The sequence below is a fragment of the Drosophila yakuba genome, chromosome 3R, assembly GCF_016746365.2.
Source record: "Drosophila yakuba strain Tai18E2 chromosome 3R, Prin_Dyak_Tai18E2_2.1, whole genome shotgun sequence".
Taxonomy (NCBI): domain Eukaryota; kingdom Metazoa; phylum Arthropoda; class Insecta; order Diptera; family Drosophilidae; genus Drosophila; species Drosophila yakuba.
In genome coordinates, this window is record NC_052530.2 from 18,934,655 (window position 1) to 18,950,632 (window position 15,978).

Genomic DNA, 15,978 nt, shown 5'->3' on the forward strand with positions numbered 1-15,978 from the left:
GACATAACTTCATCGTTGAGATTTCATAAAGAGATAGTTCCATGCAATTGAAAATTTAATAATTTTGTTGAATAAATGTAGTTTTATAATTAATTCCAATGTTAAAAGCATCATATTAGTATATTTTCAATGTTAAAAGCATCATATTAGTATATTTCCAATGTTAAATGCATCAAATTAGTATATTTACTAATTGAAACCTGCATAGGGTCTGCTATTTCTAGCTATTAATATCTAAATTGGCACAGCTGATTTCAGCCGTTTGGCCCCAGAAAGAGTTCGAGTCCGCAGGCAGCGGGCAGCTTAAGTTTCTGGCTAATTGATTTTGCGATTTTATCTTTTAATGACTTTTCGGGAAAGTGCAAAGCTGAAATTGCGAGATGTTGGCCCCTGTATATATTTGATTTTAATTGCATTAAATGCACTGCTTGCCGTCGCCCTTGCAGCAAGCAGTTTATTTCACAACAGCGGCCTAAAACTATGCAACAAAATGCTGCCACAAGTCGCTGTGGCGTTTGAAACCGCGCACAAAACGCGTTCGCAGTCGTATTCATTTCACTTGTCAGCGCTTGATGCCCCGTAAAGTCGTGACTTTTTCATTTCTCTCCATGGAAATAAATATTTGAATGCAGCTGAGCTGGCACTGTCATTGAAATGTTCCAGTTTAATCTGCCAAAGAACCAGTGTCTAAAAATGAATGCAAAACTCAAAGAACAAATTTAGATATATGAATATCTGAGGCCACGCCTTAGTGGCCAAGAAATAAATATTAATATACTTCAATCAAAATGTTAATAAGACCGTTTTGCCCATGAAGATTCCAACGAAATAAAAAGTCGCATCAATTTGATTATTTTCGCTTGTTTATTCTGGTTTGAATGTTTTTTTGGTTTTGTCTTGGCATTGGCATTTCATTTCATTTCTGTTTTGTTTTGTTTGGTTTTGTTTTTATACTTGTATCGCTTGAACGATTTACATTTTTTAAATGACTTAAACATTAAGTTGATATTCGCTTGGGTCGTAGCTAAATGCAAATGAAACATTCATATTTTATCCAATATTTTATGCATCATTAAATAATCCATTAATTAACAATTAGTCGCGTGTTGCTGTGTACGTGAGCGCGTGAGTGTGAGTGTGAGTGCGAGTTCATTTAAGTGTATCCGTTCACATCATTAAAGCAAATATTTACAGTTACGTAGGGCTTGTGTGTGTGCATGTGTGGGTTTAACCGGCAATCACACGGACATCTCATGCGTGTGTATAAATTTAAATTGCATTCGATACAGATAAATAATGCAGTTTACGGCCGAGGGCTCCCTAATTTCCATCGCTGCCCGATAAGCCGACACACGTTCGCATTCCGATTCGCCATGTGCTCCCATTTCCCATTCCAGGCGACTGGCCACCGATTTAGCTGCCAGTAATTAGATGGGCCAACACGGTGGGCAGGACGATGGCCACGACTCCCGCCGATCCCCGCCAATTGCTGGGGCCCGAAGATGTGGGGAAATAGGTCTCCAAGAAGCCACGAAGTCCGGTTCCCGATGACAGCGTCACTGCAATGGTCCATCAGATGCATTTTTACAGAGAGAAATAAGAGCGGTATTTCGATATAGACATAAAGATATACATAGGTATATACACAAATAGTTATTACTCAAATTTTAATCCATTTTAGGTTACTTAAGACATAAACAAATAATCTCTTTGGGTTTTAAGCCCAGCTCATTATATACACTTTGCACAAAAGAGTCTGATTAAAATTCGGTAAAGAACCTTGCTAAATAGATATGAGGAAGAAACAAAGAACACTTTCGAATCAAATATTTATTTTCTTTTCAGTGCTTCAGTTATCCTTTTGAGGCTTACCTCTGGCCGGCACCGGATCCCTTTGCGGTGTGCCGAGCTCGATTTCCTTGTACTCCTGATAGAGATCGTCAATTTGCGCCGTGCAACGCAGGATGAGTCCTCCGCCGCCTCCACCGAGGTGCAGTGTGTTCGCCAGGCCATTTCCATTGCCATTACCATTACCATTCCCATTTCCATGGGCACTGAGTCCAGCCGCAAAGTGGGTCGCCTGCAGCTGCAGCTTCAGACTGAGCCGGGATGCAATCAGGCTGTCAACCGTTCGAATGTACTGCGTTTCCTCCGAGCTGACCTGTGGCAAGAGGAGAAGTATTAACAAAAGCTGTCCAGGCAAGATGCTGTCATAAGAATGATAAAGTCGAATAACCTTAACGCTTTTTACTTTGAGCTCTTAGACTTTGGTTAAATATTTTATTTATTATCTTTTATTAAAGAGAGAGATTTCGACTGCAGCACTCAATCAAATCAATCGACATACTTTAACCGCAATATTGTGAGTTTTTTCTCTGTCGTTTTGCATACTAATCGAATGCTAGTACATGAACTAAAATATGCTTTAAATTATTCATGGAGAGCTTCCAGCAGCAATTGCAGTTGCAACTGATTTTCTCTTCCGCTTCCGACGCACTCGCCCCCTCCCCTTCACGTCCTTTCACTTCCCCCCACTTTTTCCTTTCCACAAGTCAGAAAATAATGTTGCAGCTTGCAGGCCGAAAGGAGAAATAACAGCAGCAAAGGGTAAAAAATGCCAAAAAGAGTGCTAGAGTTTCGCATCGAGTTTTGTGCAACTGCATATGAATGGCAATTTGTCGTCTGTCCGTTTCGCCAACTCGTTCCCTTTTCTGTCTGTGCAAATACTGTGTGTGCGTGTGTGTGTGTGTGTGTGGGGTTATTACAAGCATGTTGCACTTGTGGCCATGGCTGCTTGCCAGTGACCAATCCTTTGACCAGATCACTCAGAAAAACAAATTGAAAAACAAAGAATGCAGGTAGGTAATCGCTGAATGTGCTACTAATTTAAAAGTAAAATATTGTGATACCAATTAGGTAACAGCTATACCCCTTTGGGAATATTTCATTTCGAATTTAATTTTAGATGACTTCAACGATTTTTCTTTCAGTGCAGCTGAGAAGTGTGCTGGGCTTTTCGGCCCGGCCAGGAAAGTGCAGTGGAAGCTGCGAGGCAAGGAAACGGACACAGAAAGCGAACGAAGCGAACGAAACGAAACGAACGGACATGTGCATGTCATATTTTTGTTGTTGTTTGTGGCTAGTTGTTGTTGTTGGCCAAGTTGTTGTTGTTTCCACAGTTGTCGTTACGACTGTTGTTGCCACTGGCATTGCCATTTAAAAACGAGTTTTCAATGTTACACACAACTATGGCAACAACAGAAACATCAAGAGACACTTATTCACTCATCCGCCTGGTTGGTTCGCCTCCTTGTCCCCTGCTCCCAACCAAAGTGTCCGGCATTTTGTTCGAGTGTACACACACACACACACACACACAGTGGCATACACTGTGTCCGTTCGTGTGAAGGCTGTTTGCCGTTGAAAACTGTTTAAGTGATGCCTTTTGAGGAGCGCTGAAAATTTCATTTCCGCCATGACACCAACAGCAGCGCCTAAGCTTGACTGCTGATGTGAATATTCTATGCTTATATGTACTTTGTATATTTTGCATGCATATGCGACACTCCTGTGTGAGCTTTCCGCTTCATTTGCCAGAGTTTTCCTTTAGCTTCGCACACAATTTCCTTTTGGCGCGAAAAGAAAACTCTAAACTGCCGTGCAATGCTTTTAGTGCGCAAATGGCGCATCGTCCATTGTTGCAGCAGGACAAAAAAAAAAAAGATGGCGGGAAATGCAGGCGCCATTTTGAAAACGCTCGTGCTGCCATTTCCGCTCTGCTGCATGTCCTGTTGCTGATTCATATCCTTAACGCCCCTGCAGCCCGCCCTCCGCCAAAGTTCACATGACAACCTGGGCTTAGCCGACGGTAAAAGATGCGACGGGAAACTCGCCGGCAATTTAAATACAATAAATATGCATTTCATTTCCACTTACAAACTCATTTGGGCGCCATTTACTTATGCATGTATTTTGGCCCCCTTCAAGACAAAAAGGTGTAAGATATAACGGGTTTCGCCAGAATTTGGGTCAGCTAAAGGGGAGCACTGAGAAAAATTGACTAGACAGCTCTGGCAAACGTTGAAGTTGAACATTTCTGATTGTTGCACTCCAATCTTGGTATTCCTTTAAATGATTCGGATTGCTTTGAGTGTAGAACTTGAACACGGCTTTCTCGGCACCCATTTTGCCCTGTGCAGATTCTCTCAAGGATCTCTTCACCTTCATTTCCCCACCACTCGCCCACAACATTAAAAGCAAAAGCGCTTTATTGCCGAGCGCGCTCGCTTCTTGTTTGTTGTTGCTGGCCTTTTAACCCTTTTTACGAACAGCTTCTCACCCAAACACACACTGCCCCATTTTGTTTTGGGTTTTGTGCGTTTTTTGGCTTATCCTTTTTATTTTATTTGAATTTTATTTTTATTTTAATGCTGGCAGTGGCAAAGCCCAGACGCAGCGACATAAAAAGTCATTTTCAGTTGGTCCTGCCTCTTCTTTCCACTCGTTCTCTCTCTTTCCTTTTGCCAGCCGCTGTCTCTTTCTGGCCCTATGCCCTATCTCGCTCTGCCGATTTAATGCCGCGTAATTTACGAGACACTCTTAAGAAGCCAAGCGCTTTAATTAAGCATGTGGCTGAGGCAGCGACCCGAAAGTGAAAATACCCTCATATTTCTTGTGATTTACCTTTACGGCATCGAGAACCCTCAACCTTCGACCTCTGGGCAATTAAATGAGCATTTGGCATTTGCTGGCCTAAACACTTTTGCCCGGAAAATTGTTTTCAAGCTAGAAAAGTTTGTTTGTGCTTGGGTTTTGGGCTGCTACTATATACTATATACGGCCAACTGTATTTTGATGGCCTGGCAATTAATATCGTCTTGATAATTTCTTCCTCGATGGGATTATGTAAATTGTGTGGAAAATAAACACAGGCCGTTTTAACACAAACAATGCGAAATTGCATTTTATATGTTTCTCCAATTACTTGTGTGGCTTTCCATAGGCAAATATTTCTGCCCCAATTTAGTGCCTTAAATAGCGAGTTGGTATTATCGATTTCCTTGACACAGGCACACATCCATTAATCATGGGTAAGCCAAGCTTTAATTATGTCCTTACTCCTTATGTCCATGCCCAATAAATAATTTATCAAAAATCGATGGCCGCACAAATCCGCACGTCTAATGGTCAAGACTTTGGCCCTAATCTCAACTAATTCCCCCGAATCACCCACATAAAAGAAACACGAGTGGCGGAGAAAAAAACGACTAACGCACTTTGAGCTACTTTTTCATTAATATGACAGAAACTTTTTAACAAATTATGTGAGTCGTTAAAGTTTTTTCCGCTCCCGCATAGCAGTGGGTCATACACACATGTGGGCATCGCATCGCAGTGGGGATTCGGTCGTGGCTTTAATCTCGAACTCAACACGTGCTGGGTCAATGCTTTCAGCTCGGAATTATTTATGGCACTGTTTTGTGTGACAGAGTATTATCCCTGGCCTTCTATCTAATTTAAAGAGCGAGAACAGCTCCAGCGCGCAGATCATAATTCAATATCAAAAAGGCATCTCCTGCTCGGGCATATGAAACTAAATTGCACGGCCATTGCTACCGGAATGGATGGGAATGGATGGGAATGGATGCCATCCTTTCGCTATCCCCTTGTTGTTTTCTCTGGCCACATAAACACGTTATGCACGGCAAAATATGTTGCGCTTAGAAAGGAAATATAAAATAAGAAATATACTAAATATTAAATTTAATATATATGGATATTTATGTGAGCTACCACACCTGAAAGGGGAACCTATCAGAATGCTAAGCTGAAATACAATGAAAATTCCCAATTAATTACTGGTTAGCCTCACATTTTTCCCCAGTGTAGATATAACATTTTATGTGACAGACGGGGAGACGAGACCCTACTATTCGCAATCCTCAAACACAGCGGCGTACTTTTGTCTCGGCTTTTGTCATTAGTTGGCTGCGAAGAAGTCTAGATAAAATGTTAAACGGCCTGCATGTGAGCGCCGGCAGCATGTGTGTGTGCGAGAGCCCAAAAAAGTAGACTACAGGAGACAGATATAAAACGACAGGATAAGACACACACAGGCACATGCACACACACACACGCACATGCACACACACACACGCACAGCAGCGTAGGAGTCTGGAAATAGAAAGAGAGAAACAAAGCAAACGGACAGAGGAGGACACGTTATGTCTGATGATGTGGGTAGACATAATATAAAAATTTATGAAGCGTTTAATAAGTTTTCTTCTTGGTTGTTTTTCTTTTTTTTCTTTTTTTTTTTTTTCTTTGCTATTTGCTCCTTTTGCTCCCGCACCCTGGGAAATCGTAGAAAAGTTGAATTCGTTCAGCGGGCGTGTCAACTGAAAATTTGTTCATCTCGTAAATTCATTTAAAAGCCGTTGTCCGTTGTCCGTTGTCCGTCGTCCTTTGTCCTTTGGCCATTTTGTCCACTGGCCCGTCCGGCAATTTCGTTTTTGCCACAAGTTGAACGTAATTTATTTTATGTCTCAGCTATGATTAATAACATTACGAGCAAAGAGGAAACAGAAAAGGATTTCGGGGTTAGGTCAAAAAATTGGGATCTGGACTCGCTTTAAAACGATTGCCGGAAGCATTTCGTTGTTGATTTATGCAACTGATTAGCGGCACTCGCAGAATGGATGCAGAAATGGAAGCTCAAATGACTAATGATCTTAGAGGCTTATATCCTGGCAATGTGTACAATACCAGGAGGATACAATAAAAACCTTATGCTGCTAAGTATTCAAAACAATCCGAAGTAATCTTGTTTAGTGAAGAAGAGCCAGCATTTTGATACGTTATTTACATAACTGTTAGGTGCTTGAGCATTTTTCCCAAATTTAAAGCATATTTTTGCAGCTGCAAATACAACTTCTTTGATGCTATTGCCATGAAGAGTGCTGTTTGAAGGCATATATATGCAGATTACTGGTTTGCTGAGCCTCTCCTCCATATCGTTATGATAAATGACAAAAAGGAAATCACGGCATCAAATCAAATCCTGGCATACAACCCTTTTTTGCTTTATTGACTTCTCAGTGGAATGAGACCCTTCTTCTAAGGGTGAATGAAGAATACCCTGCGGTTTCTTGCTTGGGTTGCGACTTCAAAATTTTTAATTAAGTGGCTGAGATGAGAGGCCTTGTAATTCAGTCGCTTGGCTCTGATTAAATTACACAATATTCATAAATAAAGAACAAATTTTGCGAGGCACGTCGCCGTGGATTAACCGAAAGCCACACATGTTCCCAAAAAGCAGTGGTGGGCGCCATTATGCAGGATTTACGATGCCGTTAGGCAAGTCAAAGCACTTTAATTAGGCAAATCCCCCACGCACTTGGCCCAAACGTCTTGAACCAACCAGACATTAATTAACAATCAATGCGCGGCATGATGTAAAACATTTTAATTGCCGATTGCAAAGCTCTTTGGCTATGGCCCACGGCTATGGGATCAGAATCTTTGAATCCTGACAATTATTCCTATTGTACATCGTTTACTTGTACATTTGTTTAAGATTTATATAGCCTATATGATTTAACTGTAGAGGAATACTTACGGGAACACTGTTGATGGTAAAACGAAGATCAGCTCGAGGACGAGATGGCAGTGTACTGCAGTTTGCACGTAAAACATCGCCGGGCTCGTATCGCGTGTGCTCCGTAAAGAGCTGCGGTCGCTTTTCCGGAAATTCTAAAAAAAACATAACAATAAAAAATACAAGAATATTGGTTAAAACTTGAAAATAAAACTTTGAACCCACTAGTTCCACTAAAGATTAAATTAAAGTCGGATTTGCGGTATAAGACTCTTTCTAAGCTCCTTAATTAATGTCCTTGCATTTTGAAAAGGCTTTAAACATTTTTTAGGAAAATGCAATACCCCAAATGCCAGTTTCCGCCGAGTAGGTGAGTGTTTAGGACTCTGGTGGATTCTTAATTGCTGGCAGCGGAGCGACAAGGACCCATCCCCATCCTGACCCATTGTTCGCTGCACTTCGCAGTCACGCCTTTGCCAGCGACTAATGAGACACGATCTGTTTGTCATTGTCATTGTCAGATACCCGTGAGCTGCTGTCAGATACCAGGGGTTACCAGGGGCGCAGATACTCACCCACAACTTGCATCTGGGCGAAGGCTGTGGCGGTGGAATAGAGTGGGGCATCCGCCGTCACCTCGCAGCTGAATTGTCCGGACAGGCCGAAGCTAACGTTGCGGATGAGCACCGTGGTGGCATTCGAGCCATTCTCCTGTGGGAAAATTCGAAAATACCGAGCCCATTCCAATCCGTCAAACAATAAGCCGAACTCCGAAAAGACAGCAACTTACGTCCACTCTGATGCCCGGAAACTGAAAGACCTTGGTGGGCGGATACTCGCCCGGTGTGTAGCGGTAGAATTCCATCTGGCCGCGGTAAAACTTAATGGAATACAGGGGCGCCTCCACCAATTGGTAATCGCACCGCAGGGCCACCGACTGACCCCTTCGCACCGCCGGAGGCTCCACCATCAGATTTACGTCACGGAGCGCCGCCTGGCCAAAATCTGTGAAGAGATTGAGATTTATTCAAAGGGATGCAGTGCCATAAAGGTGGATGTGCAGCTAGCCAGAGAGAAAAATAATTGACAGATCTGTTTTTATGTTATGGTATGGCATCAAAAAACCCACTTTCTAATCCTTAAAATAAAATGCTTTTAAATTATTTATTCATTTTCACAAGTAAGTCACTTCAGCTCATCTAACCCATCTAAGTTTTGGGTCAGCCATCAAAACTTCTTTCTTTGCTCTTGGAATTTCTCGCAGTGTAATCTGAAGGTCTCCGCCTATATGCCTTAATTTAAAGAGGAGCTCTGCCGGGGCACCCTTTGTTATTATAAAAGCTCTCGGCACTGGCATTTGCATGGCCGTTCAGGAGCGTGGAGCAATATTGAATCTGGCGACAGTGGATGCGGCTTCCTCACCATCGTCGTCCCTTTCTTGGCTCTCACACATAAACCCCATGGGATTAAGAACTGCAGCCGCTGAAAGTGCAGCACACTCTTGGGCGCTTAAAGCCTTATAACTTTGCAGCCAGGCCAAACAGGGAAACTATCTCACCATCTCACTGGAATCAGTGTTGGCCACTTAAGACATTCGGTTTTGGCTAATCTTGGCTGGTTTAACACTTTGAATCATTCAACATCGTAAGTATAGAGAAAATATATTACTTTAGTTTTCATAAGGTATATTAAGTATTAAAAGAAAATAGAATCTTTAGCATACAAAATAAATAAATAAATTAAAATATTTTAATAAATGTAGTACAACCAAAATGAGTATATCTTTTAACAACATCATAGAAATGGGTTAAAAATTGATGAACATTTGATGGAAAAGAGCCTAAATTGACATAACCATCTCCGATTAAGAGTCGTTGAAGAGTCAAGGGGTTTTGGAAATAGCTGATTTACTTTTCAGCACTGATCTTCATTGCCTGGCCGTTTTCCATTCCCGTTTTCCCATTTTCCCATATCGTCATTCCCATCATCGTCATCGTTCTCAATGATGGCAGCAGGCAGGCGGCAAGGCAAAGTTGACTGACTACATCAAAAAGCAATTTTCCATTTGTTTTACAATATGCCCGACCCCGCCGCTTATCCTGGCCACCCACACATGCCCAGGCTCACGAGACAGACACACACACACACACATAGAGAGATACAGACACAATCACAATCACAGCCGTATGACTTCGACGTGTGTGTTTGCGATGAGAGTGTGTTTGGCTTTCCATAAACTCGCAAATCGTTTAAGCCGCCTTACGAGAAGTTGTAAACCTCTTTGCTGCCATTTTTTTGCTCCTGATTCTGCTGCTGGTTGCTGGGCACTCGCACTGCTATTTTTCCGCCTGTACTTTGTTTCAAATAGAAATCACGATGGGAAGGCTGCATAATCGATGTCCATACACTGGGAAAAAACGCTATCCCAAACGAGAGACGTATTTATCGGTATTATGGCTTATCTTAAACGATATTTTCCTACACCTATAACTTCAAATGCAGTCCATTTTGACTTTTTTGGATAAATATTTCCGGGTATAAACTTAAACCAACTTTTTGATTTTAAATTCCCAGAGATATTTTCTTATCTCTGTACAAATACTTTCTGCTTTTTGTTTATTTTATAAACACGACATAATTCCAGATTTGTTTCCCAATTTAGTTGTTTTTTTCTCCTCCTGTCCAGTGGGCGTGGCTCAATATCCGCTCGACTTGGGCTTGTTGCTTTTACTACAGTGCTCCTGCTGTTTCATCTTCATTTTCATCGACAGCTTCCTGTGTTGTGTTGTCTTCGCTTCACTTTATGTCTACTATTTTTTTTCGCACACCACCCTGCAGTTTGAGCATTCGGCCATTTGCCTCTGGAAATTAGGCCGGCTTAGCTTTACAGCCCCCTGCAGTTGAAGTGGCTCCTGCCGGCTTTCACATGGACGTGGCATATGGCAAATGCCGTTGGTGAAAAAAGGCACTGGCATTGATGATGAATTCTTGTCAGCAGTGATTTCGCCTGCCGACTAGAAGAACTTTATGGCCCTTCGATGGATTGCCAGGGATCTGTATCAACTTGGGCCCAGTCAGCCGTCAGCAGCTTAGCCCGATTTGCAGCCAGAAGAGGGAACGCAGCGTGTTTCCACATAATGACCTTAAATTTTTCGATTGCCCTCAACGGGCTTTCCCTTCAACACCCCAACTTACCACTGTCCCATTAACTTTTATGCAAGTTTGCCAGTGCGAAAGGGCAAAAAATGCGTTCGGGAAAAACGAGAGGAAAATTGTGAAATATGTGCAGCTGTGATCATAAAACGTTTATTGACTGCAAAATTCAATATATCATGCATTCACCATTATGACAATATGCAGTTGCACAAACGCTCATATATTTACGCAAGTATGCATGTCTGCGTGTCAGAGGCGTTGCTACGAAAGGGAAAAAAGAGTTCCATCATAACCACTTTATATAATTAAATAATAAGGATCTCCTTTCAAAATGTATTCAAGGTGTATACTTTAAATGTGCCCAAAAGAGCGAGGTCCTGCCTGCAGTCTAGTCCCCTTGGAATTTTTACGACTACGCCCCTGCCATGTGTAGAAAAACCCGCACACTCATAAACTTTTGCAGCGCCACTCGCCCAGATTTAGTTACAAATGAGAGTGGTAAATGCAGTGGGTTGGGGCTTAGAATGGGTCCTTTTTGCTCCTTTTGGTCCTTTTGGAGGAGGTTGAATGGCGAGGGGGATTGGGACCAGCTGTTGGTAAACTAAAGCCAGACGAACTTTTCGCAGACATGCGAATCGGGGGCACTCCAAGTGAATGAAAATCGGTGGAAAAAGCGGGAATGTGCAAGCTATGTGATGAACTCACTTGCGAGAATTTATGGCTAATATTTTTATTGCCATAAAGACAGGCAGACGTGAAGAACAAGAGAGTGATAATACGCAGGAATACTACCAAAACCAATTTAACCCATTGCGTAAAGCTCATGTTCGTTTTTCGACTATTTTTAACTTGTTTAACTCCCTTTATTGAGTGATAAAAACATTTAAGCACATTTCGGGTTTCCTTAGCTATCTGCCATCCCCTTTAATGTTTAGTATTTATTTCCGAGTACCGATTTTTAAGCTTCGCTGCCCCAAAAATAAGCAACTTTGTGAAGCAACCCACACTTCCAGTTCAGGAGTGAAAATTGGTTTTTCGGATGATACCAACCAACATGCAATAAATGTTTAAAAGTTAAACAATTTACGACGTAAAATACAATAGCAACATTTTACGCATGAATACTTCATGTAATTACGCGTGCCCGAAAATGAACAAAATTAACAAAAATATAAATCGCGTGGTTGCACACAGACAAACAGGATCAAACAGATACAGATGCCTTTGGGCCAAAAAGTGTATGTATGTATGCATATATGTATCTATGAGTTTCGAGATACATTTTCTGTGGCATTTCGCGATAATTAACGCAATATTTCAGCTGGACAAAATACTAAAAAGCACCAGCAATAACGTATAACTTTCGCCACGAACAAAAAATGCTCGCAATTATTTAGCATAATGCATAAGCAACTACAGCGGTATATATTAGAAAGAGAGAGACAGAGACTGAGTGAGAGAGAGATAGAGCATAGAAATATTTGCATAAATTTTACACTGCCAAATTGGCGTTGAAATTACATTTGAAGTGGATGGGCAAATGTTTTAGGGGATTGTGGAGTGGTCTACGGTCAACGCTTTTGTAGACAAATTGGCGCTGTTACAGTTTTGAAAAGTTTCTGACATATTTCGCTCGACCCACTGTCCGAAAAAGAGCGAAAGAGAGGTGGCTAACGTTTGAGAGAGAGACAGGAGATGAACAAAGCTGGCATGATATAATTATGTGTTGAATTATGAATTGAAATGCTGAAAAGTTTTTATAGTTTTTATGCGTTATGAAAACTTGCCATTCAACTAACATTTTGGCCAACATTTATTGCTAATTCTAACAGTGAGCAGTGTGTCTGAATACTTTTAGTGGATTTTAATGGACTCCAACTCGTCATTACAAATTATAACTGCGTACCGAGCAGAGAACGGTCATAACAATGTTTTTCTGACTAAAGTGGATTAGGGAAATGCTTGAATTGTGATTAGTTATCAATCATCTGGAAGTATGGGTAATAAATAAAATCTTTTTAGTTTGCAACTAAGTGTGTTTCGTTGAAGAGAATTTTGTAACTTTTAAAGGACATCGAGAGTTTAGACTTTTTCTGATCAAGACGGATCATCTTCATTTACTTTCTGTGTGTCTTGTTTTGTAAAAGAGTTTTTGTGACAAACCTTGTGCCTTTAGATCCCAGTTCGATTTTTCTTTAACTATACACGTATACAGAAATGTCGGACTTTTATCTTCGACTTTTGAGCTTCGTATTTGCATGCGGCCAATAATCATAAAAATAAATGTCAGCCATGTGGGCGGCCATTGTTGTTTGGGCCTGTAGGATGCCACTTCGAATGCCTCATGTCATATCAATTCAATTATATTTTATATCACACAGTTGGCGCACAAAGCCGGAGAAAAGGCTCCATGCTGCTGCCATTATTGCTGACAATACACTTGTAGTATTATAGTTTATGCTCCTCTTTTTGTGGTTTATTATTATTCTGTTCACACATGTGCACTTTAATTTAATGAAAGCACCTTGAGAGGCTTCAATCAATAATGGCTCTAACCGATCGGAATTATTCGCTTTGTTTCGGGCTCAAGGCGTTGATTACCTCGGCTGTTTTGTGTAAAATTGATTTTGTGGCTAATTGCCCGGCAGACACAAGCTGCCTCCCCTTGGACTAATCCCTCATATTATCCCCAAACATCAGACACACATCCACACATCCACACGTCCAGGTAAACAACAAAGACTGCCATTCCGCAGGTGAGGTGCGTGTTTGGGTTCTGATAACAAATTGCAGCGAATAGCGGTGGCAACTCGGTTGGATGAAAGTGCGGTGATGGGCCAGAAATAAACCACCGCACGAACCTTTTGTAATTAAATGTTGAAGGCAATTTCACGCCCAAAACCGATTCACGCAAGCAAAAGGGTGTGAGCCATGTCTCTGTTTTTCCCCTCCCCAACATGTGCATCCCCTTTAATGTTTTGCGGTGCTTAAATAAATTTCCACAAAATGTGCGTAATTAATGCGGAAATCTCGGCATGGACTCTGTAAATCACTAGCTATCAATTTGTCTGGCTAGGCGAAAATATCACTGCAATTTAGATAGAGTTCACGTGTCTAAAATCCGTGTATGCTCTTTCATGCTAATAAAGTCGCTCTTAGTTCATATTTGAAGGAAAAGTGTTTGGGAATGAGTATATTAATTTATTTTGGAGCAATTAGCGTTAGTGTTTCTTCTACTAAAAAAGCAGCAGCTTTTTATATTAGTATTATACTTTCTTTTATAAACCGTACAACTTTAAGCGTATCAGTGTTTACACATTTCGGCCAGTGTCCTTTTCGTTGAGTGTTTGCACTTGCGGTCAATATCATGCTGCACGCACAATCTGACGACTTTCAGGTTTCTTATCGACTGGCAGTGTCCATTGATTGCTGTTCATTAAGCACGCGCAGGCTCACGCATTTTCCGTTTCCTTTCATTTTCCACCACCCCCGCTGGGTCACCTTGCTCATCATCCAGGACCCAAACAGCCAAACACCCAACACCCAGCCCATTGAGTCGACACCTGATGACTTGGCTCATTAGCTGGGCATCCCGTTCGCACCTCCAGGCACTTGACCGTGGCCAGTTGGGTCCTGGCCATCGCCCCCGAAGCTGTGCATATATTTTCATAAAATCCCCATCTCACCTTCCATTCGTTGGGCACTCCTTCAAGCCAGATTCCGCATCTCGGGGCCATTATTGTTGATTGCTTATTCATGCATTCAGTCATTTATTCATATGCCCGAGTCTGGGGCGATGAGAACTTTGCTTGTTTGCCTTGTTATCAAAATGAAACTTTCCACTTTCAGTTCTACGTGCCCCGCTGATATTCCATTTGTGGATCCCGAAACTAGCCGAAATTAATTGCGCTGCCCGGGCTCTATGCTGTTTATATTTTAAATTAATTATAAATATTTATTTATCCTGATTAGTTAAGTGGGCGGTCGGTCGGTAGGTCTGCCAGCTCGTCGAGGGGCTTAACCAAATTGATTTCGGTTTATTTTAGCATTGGCCAGCGCTTTTGCGGGGCCATCGATTACAAAGCGTTGGCTTTAAAGCCATCCGACCAACCAATCAGCCAGCGGCAATGGAAACTCAATTGCACGCTGTCCATTACTCTTGGTCCACACTGAGCGGGAAAATGCGATTTAGCAGCCAGTTCTAGATCTAGCAGATTAGTTTCAAGCCGAGTTTCAGTTTCGTTGATAATGAATATCGAGTTTCTGGCTCCCGAAAAATGAAGTTTATGTCTAAGCACCGATGATGCTGATGTTGCTGGTTCTCTATGGCTACTGTATGTAATATCGAACTTAATCAGATGAAATGTGTGCGTTGCTAAATATTAAATATCGCAGTTTATAATGCAGCATCCACACTTTTCGCTCAATGTACTCGTATCAGACTCCGCTGCCTTGCTAACCGGATCCATTTTTCCCATCCTGCTGTCTTGCTCCTCTTTGTGGTTTTCTATAATTGATGGCAGCATCAATTCCAAACGAAATAATCAAGCCATACAGGAGGACCATGGAGGGCTGGCCACGAAAAGCAAAAAACCAGAGCCACAAGTGCAGACAGTACAGTACAGTACAGCACATACGTGTATGGCCGATTTGCCATGTTGTTCCTTCGCTGCATACTTTCGTGGGCCAAAGTTAATTTCAGGTTTAAGTGGCAGCAACTGCAGCTGCAGCTGCTGCAGTCGAATTATTGAAGCCAGCAAAAAGCGAATGGGACGTATGGGATGTATGGGATGTATGGGATGTATGGGATGTATGGGAGAGGGGGGCGAAAACGTTTAAATGAAAAACACGAGTCAATTTATATTGCGCTGACGTACCGCCCAACTTTTTCCAAGCCCCCTCACCAACAACGCGGTTGCCATTTAATCTTCTTCCATTTCTTGGCGCTATTTTCAAATGTTTTTCTTAGCTGTTTAGCCATTTTTTGCTGCTGCTGCAGTGGTAGCAAAAAAACAGAAAAACAGAAAAAAGGACCCAAAACCAAGCGTTGTGTGTTGGTTTCCTTTTTTTGGCTGCCCATGTGTGTTTGTCTCTGCTGTTTTTCCCCTCTGTTCTTTTTTTTCTGTTTTCTTTTTTTTTGGTAAAGCTGTACAGAAATCTGCACAAAAATGCACGGAAATTCATCTTGATTTGTGTTGAGCGTTTTTATTTATTTTGTTCCAACT

At 41.7% G+C, this 15,978-nt stretch overlaps 1 protein-coding gene across 1 annotated transcript in view; it reads right to left on the minus strand.

The window, feature by feature from the left end:
- Positions 1-1,048: 1,048 nt before the first annotated feature.
- LOC6537447 overlaps positions 1,049-15,978 on the minus strand; it is a 33,837-nt gene continuing 18,907 nt past the window's right edge. Inside the window, exons 3-7 of the mRNA XM_002097967.3 lie at positions 8,388-8,602; positions 8,173-8,308; positions 7,619-7,752; positions 1,873-2,161; positions 1,049-1,559 (exon numbers count right to left, since the gene is read on the minus strand). Of these exons, the coding sequence (XP_002098003.1) occupies positions 1,414-1,559; positions 1,873-2,161; positions 7,619-7,752; positions 8,173-8,308; positions 8,388-8,602 (920 nt within the window). The 3' untranslated portion in view covers positions 1,049-1,413. The remainder of the gene's footprint in view (positions 1,560-1,872; positions 2,162-7,618; positions 7,753-8,172; positions 8,309-8,387; positions 8,603-15,978) is intronic.